A 24,417-nucleotide genomic window follows, 5' to 3' on the forward strand; every position below is an offset into this window, starting at 1 on the left:
CAGTAAAGCAAGGGGATGGGCTACCAGCTCTCTGAGGTCCTGTGCCAATGCACCACTCCATGACAACCAATAGTCTTTACATACTGCAGTTCTTGACATTTTAATGCCAGCACTGACCATGTGCAGTGTTTTATCAGCTTGGGACCTAGAAATCCACTGTTATATAGATCTGTTCAGCAGGTGCTTATGTGTATTGTGGGACTGTAGCTTTAGATTTGTAGGGCTTGCTGTATTGGAAAAGAAATATTTTGTTTGGTATGTGCCGCGCTCATTTTTATGATAAGAAGGCAGTTAGTCACAAAATAGGGAAGTAAATTAAAACGGATATGAGATTTTATGTCCTGATCTCGAAAACTAAGCAACAAATATTTACACTAGACAATCTAATAATATGCAAAGATTACTTACGCATTCATTTGCAAATTTTTACAATATGCATTCAGACATCACTACTACTGCATTTAAATCAAGTCTATGTGGCACTGTCAAGAAGCACCTAAATTACAGAGATGACTCATAAGTAAACAAATAGCACCACTAAAATCAAACTACAGATATTGGAGACTAGGCAGGAGCTTGAAGGTATAAATAAAATAAGAGATCAAATTAAAGCCCCCCATTTTTTCCTCTACGAAAGAACAGAAAGCATAACATTCTATCTCTGATTTCATATTCCAAATAATTTAATACAATGCAAATGAAATCATCTCATGACACTTAAAGCAAAGCATAAGCAACAGAAAAAGCAAAACAGGGCTCTTAAAGAGAAGCCTGTGGGATTACAGTGTTTTGGCATTCAGAAAATTAAGAGCAGAAGCAAGTTTTCGGTTTGATATGCAAGAATTTAGACTGACTCCTGTTATTAAGCACCCTCCTTGAAGTCAGTGTGAATTTTGCCACTGGCTTCAAGTGAAGCAGGAACAGACATGTTATCAGCCATTACAGCAGGCTGTATTCTGCAGCTAACAATACAGTTCCACATCTAAAGATAAAGGAAAACTGTTAAGTGACCTACCCAGAATGGATGGGACTCGAAACAAGGTTAACATTGTCCAAGGTGTCTGCAGCCCAGCTGTAGTGCCTGAGAGAATCAGAATCAAACTCCCTTTGAAACGTCAGGTGCTTCAAAACAAAACAAAACAGATAAACTGAAATTTAAAATTAACATTAGAAACACTTGTCTTAAATATAAGCTTGTTAATATAATTATATTAAATTTAGACCTGGTCCTTTCCATTTAACAGTGCTGATATCTTCAGAGTTAAATTACTGAAAATCCTGTAACAGAAGCATGAAATACACACACAAACTCTTGTTTCTTCAAACATTCCTTTTGCCCACTTCTGGCACTTCCTTCCGTTTCAAGTATGTCTGTCCCCAGTCTTTACTTACTTTTATGTGCCAGGTTAAAAAGACTGGAAAAGAAAATTACCATTTGTAGTACAGTCATACACCATATAGCCAGGCAGTGTAACACTCCCCCTCAGACGATGCCATTGGATAGATCCTTATTCAAGCAGAACCTGTGAATAACTTCCCTGGGAGTTTCACGGAGGCTGTGAAGGCAGGAGGGGGTTGGTTTGTCTTTATACACAACCAACATGGGCACTGTTTTGTGGAGTGCCACTGTCCCTACTCATCTGGACAGAAATAGCTTTAACCCTGTGAGGCTATAATTAACTCCCCTCGGACAGGCACTGAGGTGTGATTTGTTTCTCCTGCTGCCCACGCACATGGACATTCATGCATCCTGTGCCCCACAACCTCCCTGGCGCTATAAATCCTCTTACTGGGCAGCAAAGCTATTCCTGCAAAACACTCTTTTTCCTTTGTTTCTCCTGTCTTAGGAAATTAAACCAACTAAACTTCAAATATTGTTTTCCCCTATTTCCAGGGTGGATGTGAAACCTTCTCCACAATTTAAGAAGCACCATCGTAAGTTACATCAACAAAACTAAGTCAAGAAGCAACACACACACACAATATTCACCCAAGATGGTGTTAAAGATGTCAGTGTTTCCTGTAAGTAGGTTGTTTGCTGCTTAGAGGCAAATGCAGCTAGAGAGAGCAGCCTGTTTGGACTAAAACCTCATGGGCTGTTTTCAAATCAAATTCAGTGGGTTCAAGTCAGAGCAGAGCCAAGCACACGCTTCTACAGGGGGAAATCTTATTACTTCCACTGGGGTTTTCTTCCATGCTGACACAGACTAGTAGTGCAGATTAATTATTTTGAATAGAAATATCAGCATTAGAAGTAGATCTGGCAAATTCAGTCATAAACACACAAAAATACTTCTCTTGAGTAGCCTCCACAAGATAAGCAGGCAGATAGTTGCTGTGTTGCTGGCCAGAATGTGCAACACTCCCATCACTCTGGGGTTTCCAAAAAACTGCACTCCTTAGGCATTTCTTTTATTAGAAATGAGGATTCCAGGTTGCCTTCCAAAAACTACTGACACTATAATTTACTGCCCATCGACAGAAATCCCTGCAGAGTGCAGCTTTGCTCTGCCACCCGTCCAACCTCCTGGCTCGATGCCTCCTCCTTTCCCTACCTCAACACTTCTACTAAGGACCTTTTGTTAAACTCTGCGCTGTAACAGATGTGCTTGAGGCCTGATGGTTCAAGCACAGACAACAACAATGAAGGGCAAACTTGATTGCGTTAAACAGCAAAATACACCATCAGACATAAAAGAGAAAATGAATGCTGTTAAAAGAATGACAATTAAGCCACCGAAGTGGACTTAAGTAGCACCATTTGAAAAATGTATTGCAATTGAGTTTAATGAAGACAGTTTTGTTACTCTTTCCAGTAAGATACTAGAGATTCTCCAACATTTGCTGGAGAGCCTGTGGTTTAGGCAGGAAAGCCATCACTGTGGATTTCTGCTATTCCAAGTGATTTATAAGAGCTCATACTGAGCACGTTATTACTTTTGATACCAAACAGTGTAAGATTCAGGCAGGTTGTTTTGGGCACTGTAAAAATTTAGATAAACAAAAATAAATCTATTACTTTGCTCAGCGGTAAACTTTATCATCAAAAATAGGCCAAAGCAAAGGAACATAAGAAAGGGGCCAAAAGGAACAACACAATTTGGCGTTTGTCCTTGAAAGGCCGGCTAAGCCGTAACAGCGTCACTGCACCGAGGCCCAGGCATGCACCAGGACACACATCAACAAAGAAATGTGGGGTCAGGTTTCCTGTAACACAGGAAAAATGCTTATGCTCCCTTAGCAGTGGGATATAGAAAACTAAACATAGGACCATATAAATTCCAAGGAAATACCATCACTCCAAAATAACCTGTGCTAGACAGAGGTGCCACTGCGCTCACAGATGTGCTGTAGGTTTGCCTACACATGTAGGTGGGGTTCCTCAGTCCAGTTCCTTGTCCTGAGACATGGTCTGTACACCAGGTGACTGTTTTGTTTTAGAGCATTCCTCTCTGACCAAGTGCACTCAAACAGATCTTTTGGACTTATTTAGAGCTAGCAAAAGCCCAAAGCCCGCAGCCAATGATTTTGGCGCAGAAGCAGAGTAGGAAAAGCTGATAGCTGGACACACTCCTCTTACACACAGCACACATCTGTGGATCTCATTTTTCCAGGCTGTTGAGGTGCTGGATTTTCCATGCAGGCAAAAAAAAAAAAAAAAAAAATCTTCCTATGTAAGTTGCAATATAAGCAGTCCAGAAGATAGTACACTGTCAGTAACATCAAATCACAGGATCCATTCTGTGTTTGGTCAGGTCCCAGTGTTCCCTCCCTGGACTGAGGGAGATTAAAAATGCATTGCTAAAGGGTGTGGCAGGCTGAGATGCAAATGAGTGTATAAAAATACTGACGGTTCTGCTGGCAAGGATCCTGCTAGTTGCGTAACTGAATATCCAGGCTGTGTAATATCAGAGTTCAGCAAACAGAAGAATTTATGCTTCCTCCCAGATGAATTTATCCAGACTGAAGTGATTCAGCAAGCTGCTATTTAATGGACAGCCCAAGTCATCCTCCCTTTGGCTGATTAAATTCAGAGGTTGATGTAAGTTATTCCATGGAGAAGTCATTTGGACTTAGTCCGAGTTGCTGCATCCAAGGTAACACACCAGGACACAGAAATTTTAACTTTGCTCCAGCCAGGTTATGAGGTACAGTGTGGCCTGGATTCAGAATTCCCTGTGAACAGGGTCAGCAATAAACCACCAAAGGCAAACAATGGAGAATACTGGGACTTCTAAGGAATTATTAGAAACTCTAACATTCCATGTGTTATGCTGGCAGTGAGGTTCAGTAAAGAATGGTTTCAAATCATCCTTATTTGACTACTTCCAGACTCCCAAGTTTACCAGGGATCCTGGGGAGAGGTGGCCACGGGATCTTCTATCTTAACCTGACCAAGAGGTTGGCAAATGCTCCTTACTCTTCTATATACTGATGTTTGTGATAAAATTAATTCCCAATAACTGACTTTGCTGTTGCCATGAACTCCAGACAGGTCTGCACTGTACAAAAGGAGAGGAAATGGCATATACAGACAGGCAATGGAACGCTCTGTTTCAAAGTACTGTGATTCCCAAAATAGCCTTAACTCCTCTCAGTTCCCAGATGGACTTTTAGAATACTGGTTTCAACCCACAGCGATCTTTGTTCCTGTGAATTCTATCGGTGGAACACAAGTTACTGCTTTTTTCCCCTGCTTTCTACTGCCACAGCAGAGATTATCTAGGAGCCCATTAACGTACAGAGGAACGAGAAAGAGGGGCAGGGATATTCCCCATCTCCCAAATGCACTTCTCCTGCTTCAGCCAAAAGCTAGGGCTGGGCAGAAAACCACAGCAATTCCAAGGATGGATATATTTTTCTCAGGACATGGAGGTTTGCAGAAGCCATGGCAGAGAGTTTTAGCTGGTCTCCACTTCTCATGAAGATAGTTTGTTACTTTCACATTTGTTTTGCACAGAATCACAGCTTTACTAACCTCTCAAGACAGGACTGACATTTTTTCCCACTACCACATTCTTTGAGATTTGTTAAGCATAGAGCTGGTTTTAAGTCTTGTTATGTGACAAGATGCACCCTAGCTGCTAAATCCGTGCCATCTACTTTAATGGGAATCACAAAAGTAGCCAGAATCATACAACAATGCAATATATTCTCACATTAAGGAGTCCTCCTCTCCTCTGAAGTTTCCATCATATCAAAAACTCTTAAGGAAGTGTTAGTATTAGGAGGCATCAAAGCAGCTTTAGGTTCTCAGCCCTGACACAGAATTTCTTGCGCCCAGTGCCAGTAGCTGCAGATTTTGTTTTATGACTTCAAACCAAACAAAACCACAAAATCACTGCTATTCAAGCTTTGGAAACTCCCCCTTAGATGGCTGCTGCAAATTATGGTTATTGGAGGTTTACAGCATTTAGCTTAAAAGTAACAATCTAATAATAAACATTCTGTTGCTAAAGGCAGAATCCAATTTCTGCCATTCTCATAACGCTACCAGAACTGTGTGTAAAAGCTGTAGTAAAAAAAAGCTTATACCACACCAGAATTTACAGACTAATACAATCAAGGTTTAAAATGTACAAGTCCTGCTCTGTGGACCCTTTTCCCCATGAAAATATCCTCTGAGATCAATAACCCCCAGTGCAGGAAAGGTCTGTGAAAACAGCAGCAGAAAACCTCTGTTTCATTCCAATCCACCTTATGCTCTTCCAGGATATAAACAACAGTTCCACTCCACAGTCCTTTCCAAGTGAGGGTTTTTATGTGAATTTTTATTCAGTTTCCTAGCAGATCTTTGACTTCTGTGTATCAAGAAACTCTTGAGCAATTCAGTTAGATTTGGAAATCTGAAGCAAGTCTACCAAGGAAAATATGAGGAACTCAGAAACAAAGCATACAGTACTCCATTATCCCCAGCTTTTGGAAAGACTTTCCCACGCTATAATCAGGTCAAAAGATGCTGCTTTTGTTGTATTAGTCATTGCACAAGTGTTTGGAAGATACATAAACTGAAGAGTCTATAATAGCTTAATCTTTACAAGGCCAAATTCTTCCCAAGAGTGGAAAAACAAGGACAGCAGTTGGAGTCCCCTCCATGTGGACAGAACAGGCCAAAGTAATTCCCAGTCCATGCAGTCCAAAGGTTGCTTAGCGTAAAACTCGTTGCTCCCAGCTTATCAAAGCACTCTAAAGATACACGAGGCCTGCAGGAGCACCCATTGACCTCAGCCAATAACCAACCCCACACTCAGAAATGTTATTGGTCCTTTAAAGGCTCTTTTGGTTTGGGACCCCACCACCTGTCCCTTGCAGGGTCAAACCCACAAAGTGGTAACCCCACCATCTCTTGCTCACAGCTCCGTTCTTGCCCCTTTTCACCAGCTAAGAGAGCAGCCATAGTCTCTGGCAGCACAGCTGAGGGAGGGCTCCACACTGCAATCCCCTGCAAAAACGAAGCACAGCTACCTGGTGGCAGAGCCCCAGCACATACCTGATCCTTTGCTGGGACCAGCAGCTCTTCGATCATCATGCTGTCTCGGGCATAGGAACTCCTGTTCAGCGTGTAGGACCTATCCGAACTGAAGGAGCGGAGGCTGTTGTATTTACCATTTATCATAGAAAGTGCAGGTGACAATGAGATGAACAGAAAATAAAAATAATAAAATTAATACATGCAACTTCCAGGGATAGCATAAGATGGCAAAATATACATAATCTGTGAAATAAATACAAGGAGGAAAATGGAATAAAAAGTATTTGGCTATAGTTAAATATTCCCTTCCGTACAATATGCATAAGCAAAATCTCAACAAATGCTTACTGCTTTGGCAGCGATGTTGTGGTTTTAGAATAAATCCAGAAAAGTGTATTCAAGTATTTAGATGAACTTTGATAAACATCTCCATGCCCTAATCCTGAAGGCGACCCACGAGGGCAGGTCCCAGAGGAGTTGTGGGTAGGTCACAGTGCCTGCCCACACAGCTCAGGTTGCTGAAGCAGGTTTAACTAAGAGCAAGTTTTATGTCATGTCATTCTCTTTGTGGGTGAACCACTTCTGACATTGTTACAAACACCATAGTTATCCCTATAGTTAGAAAGGAAAGGATAGTAAGTTTGAAACGAAAGGAGAAATAAATTTTTATTGACGACTAAGTAGAGATGCTGATGTTCTGGGAATTATTTTGTGCACGTTAAACTATTTAGAAATAACTATGATCACTCTTAACGTGTTGCAATTAAACCAACGTAGGAGTGTTTTACATTTAACCCTGGAAGGTACATTATGGTATGTGCTAAAAACATGCTGCAGGCCTAGACATGCTTGCTACGTGACAAAAAATAAAGTAGTAAAAAAGGTGAATTAATACAAAGCAACATCCACCAACATATTACACTTTTGAACTAGCAACACTTTTCACACTCAAAACTCTACAACGTGTTTCATGCATTTAGTAGTTGCTAATTGAATTTCTCTAATCCCTTAGCACACGTTCCTTCTTGTGCTGGAAGCAGAACTGGGATTTTAATTACACACTGTAGGCATATGTTAAGCAGACTTTTATATGATAAAGGGCATAAAGAATTTAAGTTATATTTGTTATAACAGAGGGATATTCTCTAGGGCTGAACCCACCCCCTGCTCCCCAAAATAAAAGCATGTCACTTTCCAATGCTGAATAAAATGAAGATGAGCAATGGCAGCAGCAGAAAGATGAGAGAGATGTAACACGATGCCATGCCTTCTTACCTGACTTTTGGACTAAAGCAATTTACAGTGGAAAAGAAACAGGAGAAATAGAAAGCAAAGAATCAGACAGGAAAAGCAAGATGTTATGGCTGGATGGCTTATACATTTAATGTGTCCATTTCTTAATGTTACACTCAGAATCAGCTGTAAGATACATCCACAGAATGCTTTTTTTGCTAAATAAAATACTTCACAGAAAAAAACACTGTATTTGTCTCCTCTGAGCATAACATGGGCAATGCAAAAAATGAGCTACGCAGCAACAAATAGTAATGGCACTGCTAAAACCAGAAGCATGGGAATATTAGACTTCTCTCAAAGAAAAGATAACATGGGGTTGAGCCCTCAGATCTCCCTAACAGATTGTGATTGAGGAATTCTGCTCTCCCACCTGCACAGGGAGCACTCTGAGCAAGAAGGGAGCTGCAAGGAGTGGAAGGTGTCAGGTAAATCAGTGCTGGGCTCTGCACACAGAGCACGCTCCCTCGGCACCATCTCTGCCCTGCTCCAGCACTGACCACAGCGATGGCGCTGTGTGATCACCCCGCTCACACCAGATTTGAAAGCAGCATGTCAGCTCTGTTAATTCAGTTTACAATGACATGAGGTTCTCCCTTCAGATCTAATTTGCTGACTTTCTGGCTAATGGACTATTTAAAAGCATTTTGGCATTTCTCATGAATGTATTATCTCATAAATACTTACTAACTTCCCTAAAAATTGTAAATCAAGCACAACAGGGCTGGGGACTACTAAAGAGCAAATTTCCACTGCATGCTTGCATTTCTAATGCAGCCATAACAAACAAGACTGAAGGGTAGACATCTAGGCTTTACCTTATGGGAGTTGCTATTTGCTGTTAGACAATGAACTCACTTTTTAAAACAGATCTTTAAACTACAGCATAGGAAAAAGCCCTCAGGGCTCCAGCTTATGAGGTTTAATTATTAGCTTCGTACAATTCAACTGTCAGTAACTACACTGCAAATCCACAACTATGGAAGTAATCTCTGCTCACACAGATTTAACTGTTTTGAGCAACACACACTGCAAGCTTTAGCAACATTCAAAAATGAAATCTAAAATGTTGATCTAGAAGTACCTGCGTTGAAATTAACATTAGTCAGACAACATAATAATTTTACAACGTTTTATCAGGTTCACAGAAACTTTGGACTGTTTTTTGTAGCATGTAATCTGTTCCCTGTCAAATTAAATCCTGCAACAAATTTAGGGACAACCTGACTTTTTTTTTTTTTCTTTCTTTCTTGGGGCGGGGAGGAGCATTTTTTTTTAATGTTGCCTTTCTCAGTTGGATTACTCACTATCACCTTTAAAGAAATAAAAGCACCAAATAGCAAAATGATTGTAATTCAGTTTTTCTGGCATTTACATTCTTCAGCAAAACATACCCATTAAGGAACCCTCTACTGTGAGTATCAGTCTGACCAGCAGTAGTCAAAAGAAACCTGGCTTTGCTGGCTGCCTAGATCAGTTTCTAGACCAGCTGCAGACCGCTAGCAAAGAGGCACCTTGGAGATGTTCAGAGCATGAACAGAGACCAGAAAAAGTGAATAGTTAAGTTTTCTGTATCATTGCCATAAGAAGCCAACATGAATAAGAATATGAAATAAAACTGCAATGAACATATGCTTCAGAGGAAGTACACCCCCCCTACTTCACTTCAGAACAGACTCCAGTGCTGTGTGGAAGAGTGCGCTTGGTTTGTAAAACCTTGTACCCGTGGTGACACACGAACACGAGAAACAGCAAATACAATACCTGGCCGAGCGGGCTCCCAGGCTGAAGCCCATGTATCCTTCAGCAGGCAGAGAATCATCTCCCAGCTCTTTCAGGTCCTGGGGTCCGAGGTATTTGTCTGTATCGCCTGTCATTGCATCCTCACCTGCCAGTACAAAAGCCAGGCTGGAATCAGAGCTACACGTATGGCAGATGTTTGTGTGCTTAGTAAGTCATAACGCCCTGCCCTGCTCGCCAAAAAGGAATCAATCCAGTCACCCCCACTTTCCCTAAGGCTCTTTCTACGTTCTATGTTAATTATCCACCCTCTGAATGTGCCTGAGAAAGTAACTTTATTGGGGGGCAAACGAAAGAAGCAAAACTCCACCTTGACGTAAACCCAATAAAGTTATACAAGGGATGACTTTTGCCCAATCCTTTCAGCAAGCTAAAGAGTTCTTCTGTACTTTGCATCATTGCACTCACTTTTGCTTTCCCTATGGAAAAAAGCCCGAGCTGACAAAGTTGAATCATTCCGTGCGCGGAAAAAAAAAACAACCAACCAAAACAACAAACCAATCAACACAACCAAACCAACCCCTGGCTGTGAGAGACAGCCTGTTTGCCCACCAGTCCTGAGAAGTGCAACGAGCTTGAATGGAGGCTGAGGGAAGGAAGAGGCCCGCCTTCCACCTTGGGTATTTCTCACTACCTTTTGGAAGTCTGAATGTAAGACGGGATGTTTTGTTTTGGTTTTTTTTTTTAAAGAACTGCTCCGCACTCCAGGTTGATTTCCGAAGGTAAGTGCTTCCCGAAGCCTGTTCTCCCTCCCCGCGGCAGCCGGGACCGAGGGCGGTGCAGCCCCATCCCCGCGGCGCGGACAAAGCCGGGGCCGCCGATCCCCGGAGCGGGGCGGGACCCCGGGCACCGCCGGGACACGTGGACCGGCCATCCGCACACAAGGACAGCCGTAGCTATTTATCAAAAAAACCCCAAGAGGAAGGAAAGTTAGATGCTGGGAGAGGCGGGCAGGCGCCACAAAGGGTTAACGGAGCAGCTGCCCGGCGGGGAGCATTTGCATGCCATTACATCATGCAAACCTACATTCCTGCATTGACAGAGCAAGTCCAAAATATGCCTTTTGCGGCTTTTGGATTCCCACCCCCCCCGCCCCCGTTCCCGCACCCGCGCAGAGCAGAGAGCGCTCCCTGTAAACTCATGGCTTGCCGACATTCACTCTCCTCCTTTGTTGTGAACGCGTTTTAGGTGTGTTAAGTTTAAACTGCACAACAGAGAAGTTTAACAACAGCGCGTTCCCGAAGGTAAGTGACTCCCAAGCCCAGCCTCACGCTTCCCGCTTTCATTCAAGGAGTTTAGACTAGTTTCCATTCACTAAACTCAGGAAACCACAGGCGAACTCTGGTTTTAAACCAACAATCAAGTCTAAAAATACCCGTTCAGCTACTGCTTTGCGAACGGCAAACAAACAGACCAACTTTCTCCTCCAGCCCAGCAACAACCAGTACTTTAAGCAGCAGTTAAAAACCTAAAATGTCCACAATACACCAGAAAGCATTCAAAAACCCGAAACAGAAACATCATACATCAAGTGAAACTTTAAAAAGTCTTACTGTTTTGGAAAGCCATTTTCACCAGCCTGGTCTATAAGATTTTTTTTCCCTGGTGTTTCCAAGAATTCCTATTAGTCCTATTAGTCCTTAAGCAGTGATTTAGACTTAATCTCCAAACCAGCACAAGCAAACTAATCCCTGTGGGTCATATTCGCTTTCCACACAACAACTGAGATCTTCTAAACATCTTGATCTCTTCGTATGTACTTTAGGACATGTGCATCTTTGTCCTCTCAAGTCAGATTAAAGTTCTTGGCAAATATAAAACAAAACGAAAAATAGTAAGTTAAAAAAAAAATAAAAATCCCCTTTCAATCACTCTGCAGACATCCCTTTAAAGCTTCTGCTGATTGGATTACAGCCTCCCTTGGCAAGCCTCTTGAATGGCGACATAAATGCAGGCACTCCAGTTATTTGTATGTAAATAGGGGTGCTGCGAGGGTGTAGTTTTTCTGTAACTCGATGCCGGGGCTGCGCAGGGAGCGCGGGGCCGCGGGAAGGCGCTGCCTCCGCCCGCCCTCCCCGCCCGGGGCCGGCGCCTCCCCCGCGCCCACCCCCAGCCGCTCCGCTGCCCCGGGGCTTGGGGGAGCCCACCCTCAGCACACCCTCCCTCCCCGCCCTCCTGTGGGGGGCTGGTGTCCCGGGACAAAACCGGACCGAAGCCTGGGAGGCGAGGAAGCGGCATGGGGAGGGCGAGAGATCCGGGCAACTTTCAGCAACGACGAACTGGGACACTAAATTTGGAAAGTTCTGCCCTTACAATACCTGAAGACAAGCGCTACGCCACTGTAAGGAGCAGAGGAGGCATTTTCTTTAAGAGCATCGTTTGTCAAAGGCAAGGAGAATGATAAAAAAATAATTTCCGTCGAGCTGTAACACACATTAGATGTTATCCTGCTCTGCAGCTAATCCAGCCAGGGCAGGATTACTCTGATGAAATGCTCTCATCAAAGGAAAAACTGCATCTAGGAGTGGTAATTTCAAAGAATTCCAGACATTGTTTTGTGATCGTGGGAGGCTGGAGCAAAATGGGTGGTGCACGTTTCAGCAATCCCACTCTGTTTAATTAGGTGCTGCAGCCTAATCCTCTGCGCTTCAGGTAACAGTGAGCAGTGTTTGCTCACAGCACACGGAATTCCTGCAGAGAGGAAGAGTGAAGATAAGACTCATCTCTGAACACAATCAATAGAGAAATGCCCAAAAATGAGGCACCGATGAAAAATCACCAAAAGATACTACACTGCTTTGCTGCCTTTGCCATCCTTCCCTTCATAATACGCTCCATGTCGAAGAAAGGTGATATCCCTGCTAACAGCGGGTAAACACAGCTATCACAAGTGGAGGAAACAGCTCAAAGTCCAGGGAAAAACAGCGGCAGTAGGTCAAAGCAAGGGCCCATCAGTTCTAGTGCACTCTGTCTCTGACAGCAGCCACACTTCCCAGGACACTATGGGAACATGGACCTACAGAAGTCCTCCAGGAGATTTTTCTAGGCTGGCACTGATTTGAGCACATATTTTCTAACCTGAAAGAGGTTTGTATAGTCACAAACAGGTCTGGGTTTTTTTTCCTTTTTAAATTCTTCCAGTTACACTTTGAACTTGTATAAATTTTTTACGCTCCCCGCACCGAGGGCCTGTGCAAGGAGTCATAAAAGTCAACTACCTGGTGCAGGAGGAACGGCCCTTTTAAGCTGGATCTGCTTCTTGCTGGTTTCACTGATGCCCCCTATTTTTAAACTTCTGGAGAGGCAGCAGACATTGCTGCTCACTTTCCACCCATTATTTTATACATTCTAGCTTATCCCTCGTGCAGTTTTGTTGATTTTATTTTCTAGGATAGAAAGTTCTACTGTTTTTACTCTTTTCTCCCCAAGAAGCTTTTCCTTACCTCTTATCACCTTTCTCATCCCAAGTTTTCCCCGTTTTTCTGGTCCCCCAGAACGTCTCCTACAGCTGGAAATTGCAGGAGCACAGGGCAGGTATTCTTTTTAGAGGCCAGTGAGAAATACAGGCTCTTTGGCAGCAGGAGAGAAGGCATCATGTGGCTTGGGTAAAGTCCCAGACAAAATTTAATCACAGGCTGGGATCCAGATGAGCATTTGTCATTTGGCTTTGCTAAAGATACCTGAGGATTTTGCCACTCCTTCCTCCCAGCCTGTCCAGAGCAGCCTTGATGGCAGAAGAGGTAGAGCCACAGGGAAAAGGAGGATGCTTTAAGTTGTAGCCAAGGTTTTGGTCTCACAGAAGTATGGAGAAAAGCCAACACCAAACCACTGAAACTTTTATGAACCTGTGAAATTCTATGGAGCCAAAGAAACTCTAAAAACTGAGTTTAAAAATCTAATAAATCAACCCCTCCCAAAATGACCAATACCAGATTTTCATGCATGGTGATGTCCTGACCTGTCTTAAAAGCACTTAAACTGCTGTATCTTAGCACCTACTCAGGGATCAGGCAGCGTGCATTCATGTTCTGTTAGGACACCTGTCTAATCTTCCAGGGATTGATTAGCATGATACTTATTCCTGTTGAGGCAGGAATCTCCATTAAATGGGTTTAAAACAGTGTCCTGGTTTACACCCAAAAGTTTGTTTACTACTGAAGGCCAAATAAAAAAAAAAATTAAAAGCTCGTGAATAACTGTTTTTTTACAATAACTGTCTAAACTCTCCACACCTAATCGGGTTTATGGATTGGATTCTTTTTGCCCTTCACTGCTCACAGTCTCTCTCCTCTTTATATCAGATCCCATTGCTTGCTGTCCCTTCACCTCTGGGACAGCAGCAGCAGCTTCAGGGAGGGCTGTTGTGACAGAGCTCATGGCAGGGTTGTGGCAGTCACAGCAGGGCTCCAGCTCCCTGCACCAGATTAAAGATCCTGCAGAGGATGCTGAGAGGATAAGCATGAGCTGCAGAGGAGGGGATTCCTTCCAGGCCTGCAGACAACTGGAGTTGTGCTTTACCATGGCTAAGCCCTGGCTCCCCACCAGCCCCATGGCCATGGGCACAGGGCTGGGACTCCCAGCTGCACGGGGAGCGAGTTCATAGCTGGAGATAGCGAGAGGAAAGACTACGTTCTCCCAGACTCAGGTTTCACATTTATAAGATTTGAATCTCTTTAAAAATAAAAGCACAGCACATGTTTGGTTGCCTCAGAATTGCTCTATATTCTTGTACAACTCTCTGCCTCAGAATTGCTCTATATTCTTGTACAACTCCCTGCTACGCATGAAGGTGAGCCTTCATTTCTTTTCCCCACAAAATCCCGTTCGTGTCTTTCAAAAAAACACCGTTTCTTTTTTTGTGGTGTAGCAGTTTCCCAGCACTTAACCTCATATGGGCAGATTTGCCAGAGTAGTCTAGGAAAAAGAATAAAAAACCTCTCCTCTCAACCAGTTTGACTCCAAACCAAACTGTCCTCAGCAGGGAAGAGAAATTACACAATTCCCATGTAAATACTTATTTAGTGGGCACAGCAAGACACAAAACACAAGGAAATGGTTTCCTGACATTTGTCTCCGAGCTCTGAGCCTCTACTTTCCAAGTCTTCAATTTCTCTTGTGAGAGAAACCTTGAGCGTTGTGGCTCATTGAGAAGCCGTTCAACAAGTCTGCCTCACTGAAGAGTTCTGGCTGATGACATGAATGCCAGCCAAGCGAGGGAAAGCTTGGATTTGTTTCCTAAATTTGTGCCTTTCTCCCACTTGGAAATCATCTCCCTGGCTCTGAGATTTGTCAGAGTGCCTTACCATCTTGAACATATTTGTTTCGACTGGTGTAAGTGGATGCATTGTATATAAATACCCCACTAACACTGAGGAGTTGGGATGGGCTTCACTGAGCTGTCCTTACAGATATGCAAGTCAGGAAAGAGAAACAGGCCAGTGGTTATGTAGCCTGTAATTCATCACAAGCCCTACACACTGGAATGCTCAGCACAGATTAATAAAATGCCTGTTATCTGATTTGTGAGCTCCCTTTCAGTGCTGGGTTTGAAAAAGACCCTGTCATCACAGTATCACAGAATGACCTGGGTTGGAAGGGACCTTAAAGATCATCTTGTTCCAACTCTGCTGCCATGGGCAGGGACACATTCCACTAGACCAGGTTGCTCAAAGCCACATCCAGCCTGGCCTTGAACACTTTCAGGGATGGAGCATCCACAGCTTCACTGGGAAACCTGTTCCAGTGTCTCACCACCCTCATAGTGAAGAATTTCTTCCTAATATTGAATCTAAACCTACCCTCTTGCAGCTTAAATCCATTCTCCTTGTCCTGTCATTACATGCCCTTGTAAAAAGACTCTCAAGCTTTCTTATAGGTCCCACTTAGGTACTGGAAGGTGCTCTAAGGACTCCCTGGAACCTTCTCCAGGATGAACAACCCCAATTCCCTCAGCCTGTCTTCACAGTAGAGGTGCTCCAGCTCTCTGATCATCTTTGTGGCCTCTTCTGGACTTGCTCCAACAGCTCCATGTCCTTCTCACACTGGGAACCCAGAGCTGGATGCAGCACTCCAGGTGGGGTCTCGTGAGAGCTGCCATGGTGCTTTGGACGCAGACCACGACATGGTTGGCTATTTCTGGGCTGTGAGACCACATTGCCAGGTCACGCTGAGCTCCTCCTTCACCAATACACACAAGTCCTTCTCTCCTCAGGGCTGCTCCCAATCCATTCTCCACCCAGCCTGTATTTGTGCTCGGGACTGCCCTGATCTAGATGCAGGATGTTGAACCTGGCCTTGCTGAACATCATGAGTTTCACACGGTCCCACCTCTCCAGCCTGTCCTGGTCCCTCTGGGTGGCATCCCTTCCCTCCACCATGTCAACCACACCACACAGCTGGGTGTCATCAGCAAACCTGCTGAGGGTGCACTGATCCCACTGTGCACACTGCCAAAAGAGATGTGAAATGGCACCAGTTCCAATCCCCATCCCTGAGGAACGGCACAAATCACTGGTCTCTATTGGACATTGAGCCTTTGAACACAACTCTTGGAGTGCCCCATCCAGCCAATTCCTTATCCACAGAGCTGGATAATCATCAAATCCCTCTCTCCAGTTCAGACACAAGGATGCAGAGCAGGACTGTTTATGTATAAACGAGTCTCTCAGCTCCCCTGGCAACAACAACTGCGGAATGCAGTCTGCAATATGCCAGGAATCAATTGTATTACCTGCATTCCTAATTGATGGTTTGGTTTTTGTTAAACTGAGAGTTAGGGACTTGAAAAACCCTCCACAGATCTGGCCTTACAAATGATCCCATACATTAGAAGACTCCATTTACATCTTTAGTTCCAGCACCCAGGCCCCCACAGGGGTGTTCCTCGTCTGTCCCTCACTGTGCAGTGGGACACAACAAGTTCCTGCCCTATTAACTCACACTATTATGCATCAGTGTTCCTGTCAGCTGAAACAATGCAGTATTTTGAGCAGTACAATGGCCTAGGAGAGCTATTTGGAAACCACACATGTATGGTAAGAACACGATCCATTTGGAACTGCAGCGCTGGGAACACAATGACAGATGGGAACAAACCAAAAGCCTCAATGCATGAATTAAACAAGAGCTGCACACAAAGAACTGAAATATCTTTTACACCTTGCTGCTTGACTGCTATGAAAATTAAAAGTAAATACATCAATAGGGATGAAGAAAGAGAGACTGACTAAAGAAAACCAAGAAAATTCAACATAGTCACTTGTTTTTAAAAAAACCAAGAACTTCATCCTTTCTGCCATTTACTTCCACTATCAGCCATTTCTTCCAAAGTGTTTTGCTATTTTACCCTTTTGTCTCTTTCGTATTTCATTTTTCAGTTAAAACAATAAATTATTCACTTACTCAATCAGTTATTCACTTTACAGAAGCGGCAGCAAAATGATTATTCCAGGAAAGTGAAGGTAATTTGATTGAAAAAATCGTAAGAAATTCAGAAAAAAGTTAGAGGATTATCAGCAATAGCCCAAAGAATTTTTGAAAGCGTTCTTAATTGTAAAGCAGAAGTTATTGTTAGTGGGATAATAAGAAAATTATCTGAAAGGATTAATTTTCAGACAGATGAAATAAAAGGAAGAGGCTTAAGTTAAATATCAGTGCAATACAAAAACGCACAAATACCTTCTTCAACATCTGACAAATATTCAGCATCACTGAGTATTTCAGGGGCATTGGCTTTACGAACTGCATGATTTAAATAAACAAAATAATTAAAAAAAAGCACAGATGATCGATATGTCAACAAAATCAATGTAAACAATAACAAATGTGTAATGACTACATCCAACTCATAATGTGTGTTAGCTTTGGGTTTTTTAAACAGACATTTGTTGCAACCACAAAGAGTGAAAAATTTTTTAAAAATTTTAATACCTTCATCATCAGACATATCAAGAACTTCATTCATGGTTTCGGGTACATTCATTTTGTGCTTTTCCGTAACAGTCTGTAATAGAAAAAAGTAATTTCAGAGTGCAGGCATCATTTTTCTTAAAATTCTAGTTATTTTCAAAATTAAATGCAAGGTAAGATTTTTATGTGCAGTTAGAAAAGCAAGACTTAATTTTTTAGCTTCTTATTCACTTTCTATTTTAAAGATACATTGAACTATACATTTTAAAGCCTACAGAAGTAGGCAATGCTGTATTTGGTTTTTAAACTGTTCATACTGTCACAGCAGAAAAAGCATGAGCTGAAAGCTTAAATGATGATATCAAAAGAAGAATCAAATATACTGAAATGAACTTCATTTTAGGGGGTTTAATAAGAACTCTAAGTTAAGTAGTCATCTAAATGTTGAGCAAGGAATATGTCATCTCTAATAAAACCAAACTTTCTGAGGGAACTTCTTCTCCTTTGACATCAGAAGACTTCTGCAATTTGGGAGCAGGCTGAACCTATGTGAATTTTTTTCAGAGGTGCCTCAGCATGAATTGTGTGTTTTTCCCACAAATGAGAACAATTGTAACCACATGCAGGCTAAATGACATCCCTGAAGGGATTTGTGCATGAAAGACACTCAGAAGTGGTTGGATGACTTTCATCTCAATGTTTGTATTGATTCAGACTCAAAGACCACTATAAAAAAAAAATCAAAGTGGAAAAAAAAGGGTTCTGAATGCCTGAAATCTGTTCCTAGAATACCTGCACCCCATGAATGACATACACATGCACGTTTTACTTTCCAGCTGGGGTACAGCACAACAACCACTGGTAAAGGTTTGGGTCAGACAAGAGACTCTGCGAGTTACCATTCAAGGAGTGCAGTGGAATTAAAACCAAAACCAATCAAAACAAAACAAAACAAAAAAACCCAAACCAAAACCCACTCCCATCTTTATGAGGGTTTTATATTGTATTTTTTTTAAACATCATTACTTCTCATGCTTCTTAGGCAAATAAGAAATCGTTAAAAGATTCAGGAGGGCAAAAGAGCCTTTCCATTTTCATTTACTTTAAAAGATTTCAGTTTTTCTCTGGCCTTATGAATACTCACTTGGCATTTCACTTTTCTTGGGCTACTGCCATCACTTGATATAAGCAGAAGAGCTCCTGCATGCTCAAACATTACAAAACCTATAAAAAGCCTCATGCAATTCATTTTGTGGGAATTATTCACAAAGCTTCTTAACACATTGTTAAACCAGCAAAATCACAGGACTTTTTTCAGGTACTACTGGATTTTTTTAAATTGGTGTTTGAGTATAAATCATAGTAAAATTAGCTATGTTCATCCCTGATTCCTTTACATTTAGCTTTGGGAGTTGTTTAGCCACAAGCCTCAAAAATGTAAGTCTCAGCAGTCAAACTGAATTTTTAAGGCCCTCAATTGTAAATCAGATTTCATGTCTAGACTTCCAAAGTCTCAAAATTACACACTGATAAGCAGCATATTCTGATTTTAAGGGAAATTATTTCTGGCCTTCTCCTGAGAGTAGGTATTTGGGGTTGTATAGATCTTTCAGCATCTAACATTTCCTCCAGCACAATTCACAGCCTGAACCACCATCTCTCTACTCTTCATCTACAGAAGATAATTGGTCAGTCTCTTTATGCAGCACAAACATGCCCATCTTCTTGATTCTAAAAGCCAAGAACAACCTCGTGATATTGAGAGTTTTTAGCATAAAGGTGTCCTTTTCCTGCAGCTACCTAGTTGTGTACTAGGCAGTCGTTCAAGTTTTGCTATCCTGTATAATATTCTCTATCAAATTTTTCAGTGTGGAAGAACATTTTGGAATCTTTATGAAGAGAAATTTGTTCCTGGGAAAACATGGAGAAAATGTGTAAGGAAAAAAAAAATCAGTAGCACTTTTCAGCATATTCCTTTACATTTTATTGTTCTGAAATTTGTCTTTTGTGTGGTGGATTTTCTGTAAACTACTGAAACCACAGCCAGGAAAGTCACAGGAAGAAAAGGTGCATGCAGTGACAGAACTAAAATCTGCCTGTCATCCAAAAAGCTCATCATCATATTGCAACCACCTGCTTGCACAGACAGACCACACAAAGGGGTGATGACAAAACATGGAGCACACACAGTAACTGTTTTCCACCCCTGATATGTCTAAAAACACATACATGTGCATTTTCATCTTCTTAATCAGAAGAAGAAAAATAGTTGCTGAAAGGAAAAAGCTATTTTGGAGCCAATATTCTGAATTTATGTTCTTCAGACCCAATGTGGGCTTTTTTTACTATGGTAGTGCAAGGAGGTGTCTCACCTCACAAAACTGTTTTCTTCAGAGAGCAATTTGGCAAAACATTAGTGAGCAAAAGATCCTTCTGAGAAATACTTTGGATTCTGTGAATTTTTCTGACAGCAGGCAATATTTGACCAGTGCTAGTCCCTTCAGTGTCTCCTGGCTAATGCTTCCTGAGAGGCATGACAAAAAAGCTGGAGTTCACATCCACGTCAGGGAATGGATATTTGGGGTTGCAGGCGCTGACTGTGGCTGCTTGCAGAACACAGCCTTTCACCCTCCTATGCAAGGGGCCAGAAACCACACAATGAGGTGCTTTTAAGTAGATTCCAAGAATTTTTTTATATTGGAATGGGTTCTCTTAGGGGAAATTCAAGCCATTAAACATCAGACTGTTGGGAAATGCTCTCCAAGGACAGCAGCAGCTTCTGTTTACACAAGCCTGTAGGAACATCTTTTCAGCTGCAAACTTGTTCCCTAAACAACAAGATGTGTGGATAAACATTGTGTGGAGAAACACTGCAGTTATGACCAGTCCTTTACACTGGCCATTTTCTGCTCAGTTGGTGCTCTTTCTGTGTACATTCTCACAGTGCTTGCTACCTTAAAAATAGACAGCTCATGCTTTACTTAATATCAGCTTTACACTGCTAAAAGGAAACAGGTGACTGGAATCTCAGAACACAAAGTTTAGTTACAGTTACACTCTGGCTTTGGAAAAATTCTTCCCTTCCCTACCGAACTAAGCTGTACTTACAATTGTAGTCATGGTCTCCTCTGTCACCACCTTCAATGTGTCAACAACTGAAATGTAGCCAAGTCGCTTAGCAATGGCGAGGGCAGTGTTTCCATTCTAGCAATTGAAACGTTTGCAACAGAAGTTGAACGTTAGCAAGGAGAAGTGTAGGAACTGCTGATTAATTACAGAAGAATGTAAAATAAAAGAAAAAAATGTTTACATTTTCTGATCGAAATAAATACTTGGGTAGTAGGATATATAAGTGAGATGAAATGGGATGAAAATGAAGAGGTTTTCAGATGTTTGTCGTTTCTCGTTCCGGGAGAGGTGATGGAACAGAGGATGTGGCGGTGATGGGAAGAGGCTCCCTGTGCTCTTTTCCCGTCCCACCGCAGCACTTACCACAGTGAGCTCGTTGGGCGCGGCGCCGTGCTGGAGCAGGACATTGATGATGTGGGTGTGCCCCTGCTGCGCCGCCTGGTGCAGCGCCGTGTACCCGTTCTGCAGCACAGGAAAGAGAGGGCAGGCCAGGCTGCGGTGGGCACAGCGCCCACAGCCTGCACCGAGCGAGCGGGGACGGGGGCGACACTCACCTTCGTTTTGGCGTTAACTTTTGCAGAATGCTGCAGAAGGAAGTTCACGATTTTTATGTTTCCGTAGTGGCAGCCAACGTGCAAAGGAGTGTATCCCATCTAGAACGAACATCAGCAGTTAGTAAATGTGAATATCCCACAAGTGTCCTGACCCAAAAAAAAAAATTAAAAAAATAAAAAATAAAAAAAACCCAAACAGGCATGAAACAGGAAAAATCCCATTAAGCTTTATTTCTTTGGCCTGTGTGAAAAATCCTCCAGCCTTGGAAAAAAAAACACTTCTCATGAAAGTCAACTGAAGTGCTCAGTGAGTGCTTCCACCAGCTGTCTCCGTACCCTCGGGTGGATCCTACCCAGCCCCCTAATGTTTTGTGTGTCTAGGTGGTGTAGCAGTTCACTGACCATTCCCCCTGGATTATGGGGGCTTCATTCTGCTCCCCCTCCCTCTCTTCCAGCTCAGGGGGCTGGGTACCTGGAGAACAACTGCTCTTACTATTACAGACTGAGGCAAAGATGGCTTTGAGTACCTCAGCCTTTTCGTCATCCTTTGCCAATGTTTCCCCCCACATCCAATAGAGGAGGGAGATTCTCAGCCCTCCTTTTGTTGCTACTGTGTTCATAGAAATATTTTTTGCTTTTTTACAGCAGTAGTCAGGTTAAGTTCTAGTTGGGCTTCATCCCTTCTAATTTTCACCCTGCATAACCTCACAACATCCTTGTAGTCCTTCTGAGAGGCCTACTCCTTCTTCCAAAGGTAAACTCTTTTTTTTTGTTTTTCTTCTGAGTTCCAGCCAAAAATCTCTGTTCAGCAAAGCCAGTCTTGTCCCTGCCAGCTCATCTTTCGGCACATAGGCATGGCCTGCTTCCACGCCTTGGGGATCTCCTTCTTGAAGCACATCCAGCCTTCCTGGATTCCTCACCCCCTCAGGACTGGCTCCCAAGGGATTCTCAAGGGAACCAGTCTCCTAATCTGGTCACAATCTGCCCTTTGGAAGGTGGCAGTTCTGCTGACCCCCCTTCTTACTTCTCCAAGAAACAAGAACTATCGTTTTGGGATCACTGTGCCCAAGACAGCCTCTGACCATCAGGTCACCCCCCAGTCCTACTCTGTTACAAACACAGGTCCAGCAGGAGCCTTCCCTAGCTGGCTCCCTCACCTGCTGGGGCAGGAAGTTCTCTTCCACACGCTCCAGGAACCTCCTAAACTGTTCCCTCTCTGCTGTGTTGTACTTCCAGCAGACATTTGGTAAATTGAAGCCCTCCAGAAGAAGAAGCATCATGGATTGTGAGACTTCTCCCAGCTGCTCAGAGAATGTTTCATCTGGCTCTTCCTCCTGGTTGGGTGGTCTATAACAGACTTCCACTATGGTATCTGCCTTGGCCTGCCTCAGTTCTTACCCATAAATAATCTGGAACTAGATCCAAAATCCAACCTTCTGGGTAGAAACACTGAAAGACGACCCGGTCTTGTATTGACCACGCACCTGCTGCTCCTACCAGTGTTTAAAGGTGAAAAAATGCCTTTGCTTTCCTGCTCTGAAAATAAACCCTGGTGCCCAAAAGGCAGAAGGACACAGTTCAAATCTGCAGCCTGTCATCCTGCATTTTAACATCCATGTCAGTGAGGTGTGCTCAGGTCAGACAACTTGGTCAAAAACACCAAGGAGACAAGACCAAGGTCAGCCTGGGGTTCAGGAGCCAGCACTACATATGTTCAAACCATGAAGTCAAAGCTACTCAGGAGAAAGAAAGAAAGAGAAAACCTCAAATGTGAACTAATTCCACTACAGGGAAGTCTCAAGGGCCCATGAGTTTAGACACACCATTTCTTTTCACATCACTTTGCCTCTGATACTACTTCACACAAGGTTCCCTAATTTCAGTTGTATTAACACATGCTAGGAGACGGTGGCTGTGACAGTTACTTTAAATTAGGGTGTGTCATTCTTTTCCAGTTGGTTATATACCCTTCGCCATCTAACTTTGACAACCAGGATGAGTCAATCAGTGCCAGAAACAGCACTGAATCGAAATTCCATTGGCATCAGCAGAATGGAACTTTTTGCTGACTTATGTGAACATTGGATCATATGCCAAATGACTACGAGGAACTTTTCCTGCACAGAGTAGTTGCACACAGTGGTAGGAGCCTGAGCAGTAGCTTAAATGAAATCATGAACTGAACACACGGACCTCATCTTACAGATACTGTTAGTTTAGGGCCGGCCAAATAACTTCCTGTTCCTAGGAGTGCCCGAAGTCTGAATCTGACAGGGCTACCTGAGCTGTCCCAGAGTCTTGATTCTTCTGCAGAATGATGACTCACAGTCATGTACCTCAAACACAGCTTCTACAGCCCTGCCTCTACATGGGCCAAAGAAAAACTCAGATTAAAGGATGGCCAAGCTATCAAAACAGCTCAAAAAACAGCTAAAAAAATAAGGCTGTGAGACCTCCTCCTATAAAAACTTAATTCCCTTCTTCCCCTTCAAAATACAGAACTCTTAATGTGACCAGCAAGGTCCAAAAAAAAAGAAAAATCAGCAAAAAAACCAACTGGAGAGATGAAATCCAAAGTCAAGGACTGAGAACCCCCTGCTAATAACCCTAAAACATTGAAATCTGGAGCATATCAGAGAGCCAAGACCAGCTGATCTCAGCTTTCCCTTTGAAGTGATCTGTAAAGGCTCCTCTCCAGCCTGTAACAATCAATACTGAAAAAGGAGCTATCAACCCCCCCATATTTACTGCAGTGCAATGACAGTTTCCTTCTACAAATGGAATATACAGAGACTTATAGGTGGTACCTTCAGAAAAGGCTGGAGGAGCAACTATTGATGCTCTTTGTCACTGCTGACCAGTCTGCTGTTTACATCAGAGACTAAGTGAAAGCTTTTCCTCTTTCCCCTCCCAATTAACAGGGGAAATGGTGACATTTCCAGAGTCACAATTCAGCTGGAGCTGAAGGAGGAGCTCTGAAGCTCTGGTGCTGCTGGCCTGGCTGTGTGTGGCAGCTGGAAGGGTGTGCACTGGGAGGCAGCTCCTGCCACAGGCACCGCACGTGTCCCCAGCAGCCGTGTGGGCACCTGCTTAGCCTGGTGGCAAAACACCAGTCCCCTGCCTGAGGTCCTTGGAGGGTCCTGGGAGCTTTCTTTGAAGTTTGCCATAGCCTGTGGTCATCTCCTGTCAGGTCCTGTTTGACGAGCCGTGCCCAGTCCCTGACAGCAGAGGGACAGGGATGTGACACGGCGCGTCACGGCT

General features: G+C 43.1%; 1 protein-coding gene across 29 annotated transcripts in view; it reads right to left on the bottom strand.

The window, feature by feature from the left end:
* ANK3 (ankyrin 3) overlaps nt 1–24,417 on the bottom strand; it is a 345,732-nt gene that overhangs the window by 61,961 nt on the left and 259,354 nt on the right. For 12 of the 29 annotated variants that reach the window (XM_039554384.1, XM_019286577.3, XM_019286578.3 and 9 more), the window contains exons 20-28: nt 21,157–21,255; nt 20,966–21,064; nt 20,582–20,677; nt 17,495–17,567; nt 17,243–17,305; nt 9,530–9,653; nt 7,748–7,759; nt 6,491–6,593; nt 1,016–1,122 (exon numbers count right to left, since the gene is read on the bottom strand). In XM_039554384.1, coding sequence (XP_039410318.1) covers nt 1,016–1,122; nt 6,491–6,593; nt 7,748–7,759; nt 9,530–9,653; nt 17,243–17,305; nt 17,495–17,567; nt 20,582–20,677; nt 20,966–21,064; nt 21,157–21,255 — 776 coding nt within the window. The remainder of the gene's footprint in view (nt 1–1,015; nt 1,123–6,490; nt 6,594–7,747; nt 7,760–9,529; nt 9,654–17,242; nt 17,306–17,494; nt 17,568–20,581; nt 20,678–20,965; nt 21,065–21,156; nt 21,256–24,417) is intronic. The other 17 variants (XM_039554380.1, XM_039554383.1, XM_039554381.1 and 14 more) reach the window with 6 other exon arrangements.

The sequence above is a fragment of the Corvus cornix genome, chromosome 6 (genome assembly GCF_000738735.6).
Source record: "Corvus cornix cornix isolate S_Up_H32 chromosome 6, ASM73873v5, whole genome shotgun sequence".
In the NCBI taxonomy this organism is placed as follows: Eukaryota; Metazoa; Chordata; class Aves; order Passeriformes; family Corvidae; genus Corvus; species Corvus cornix.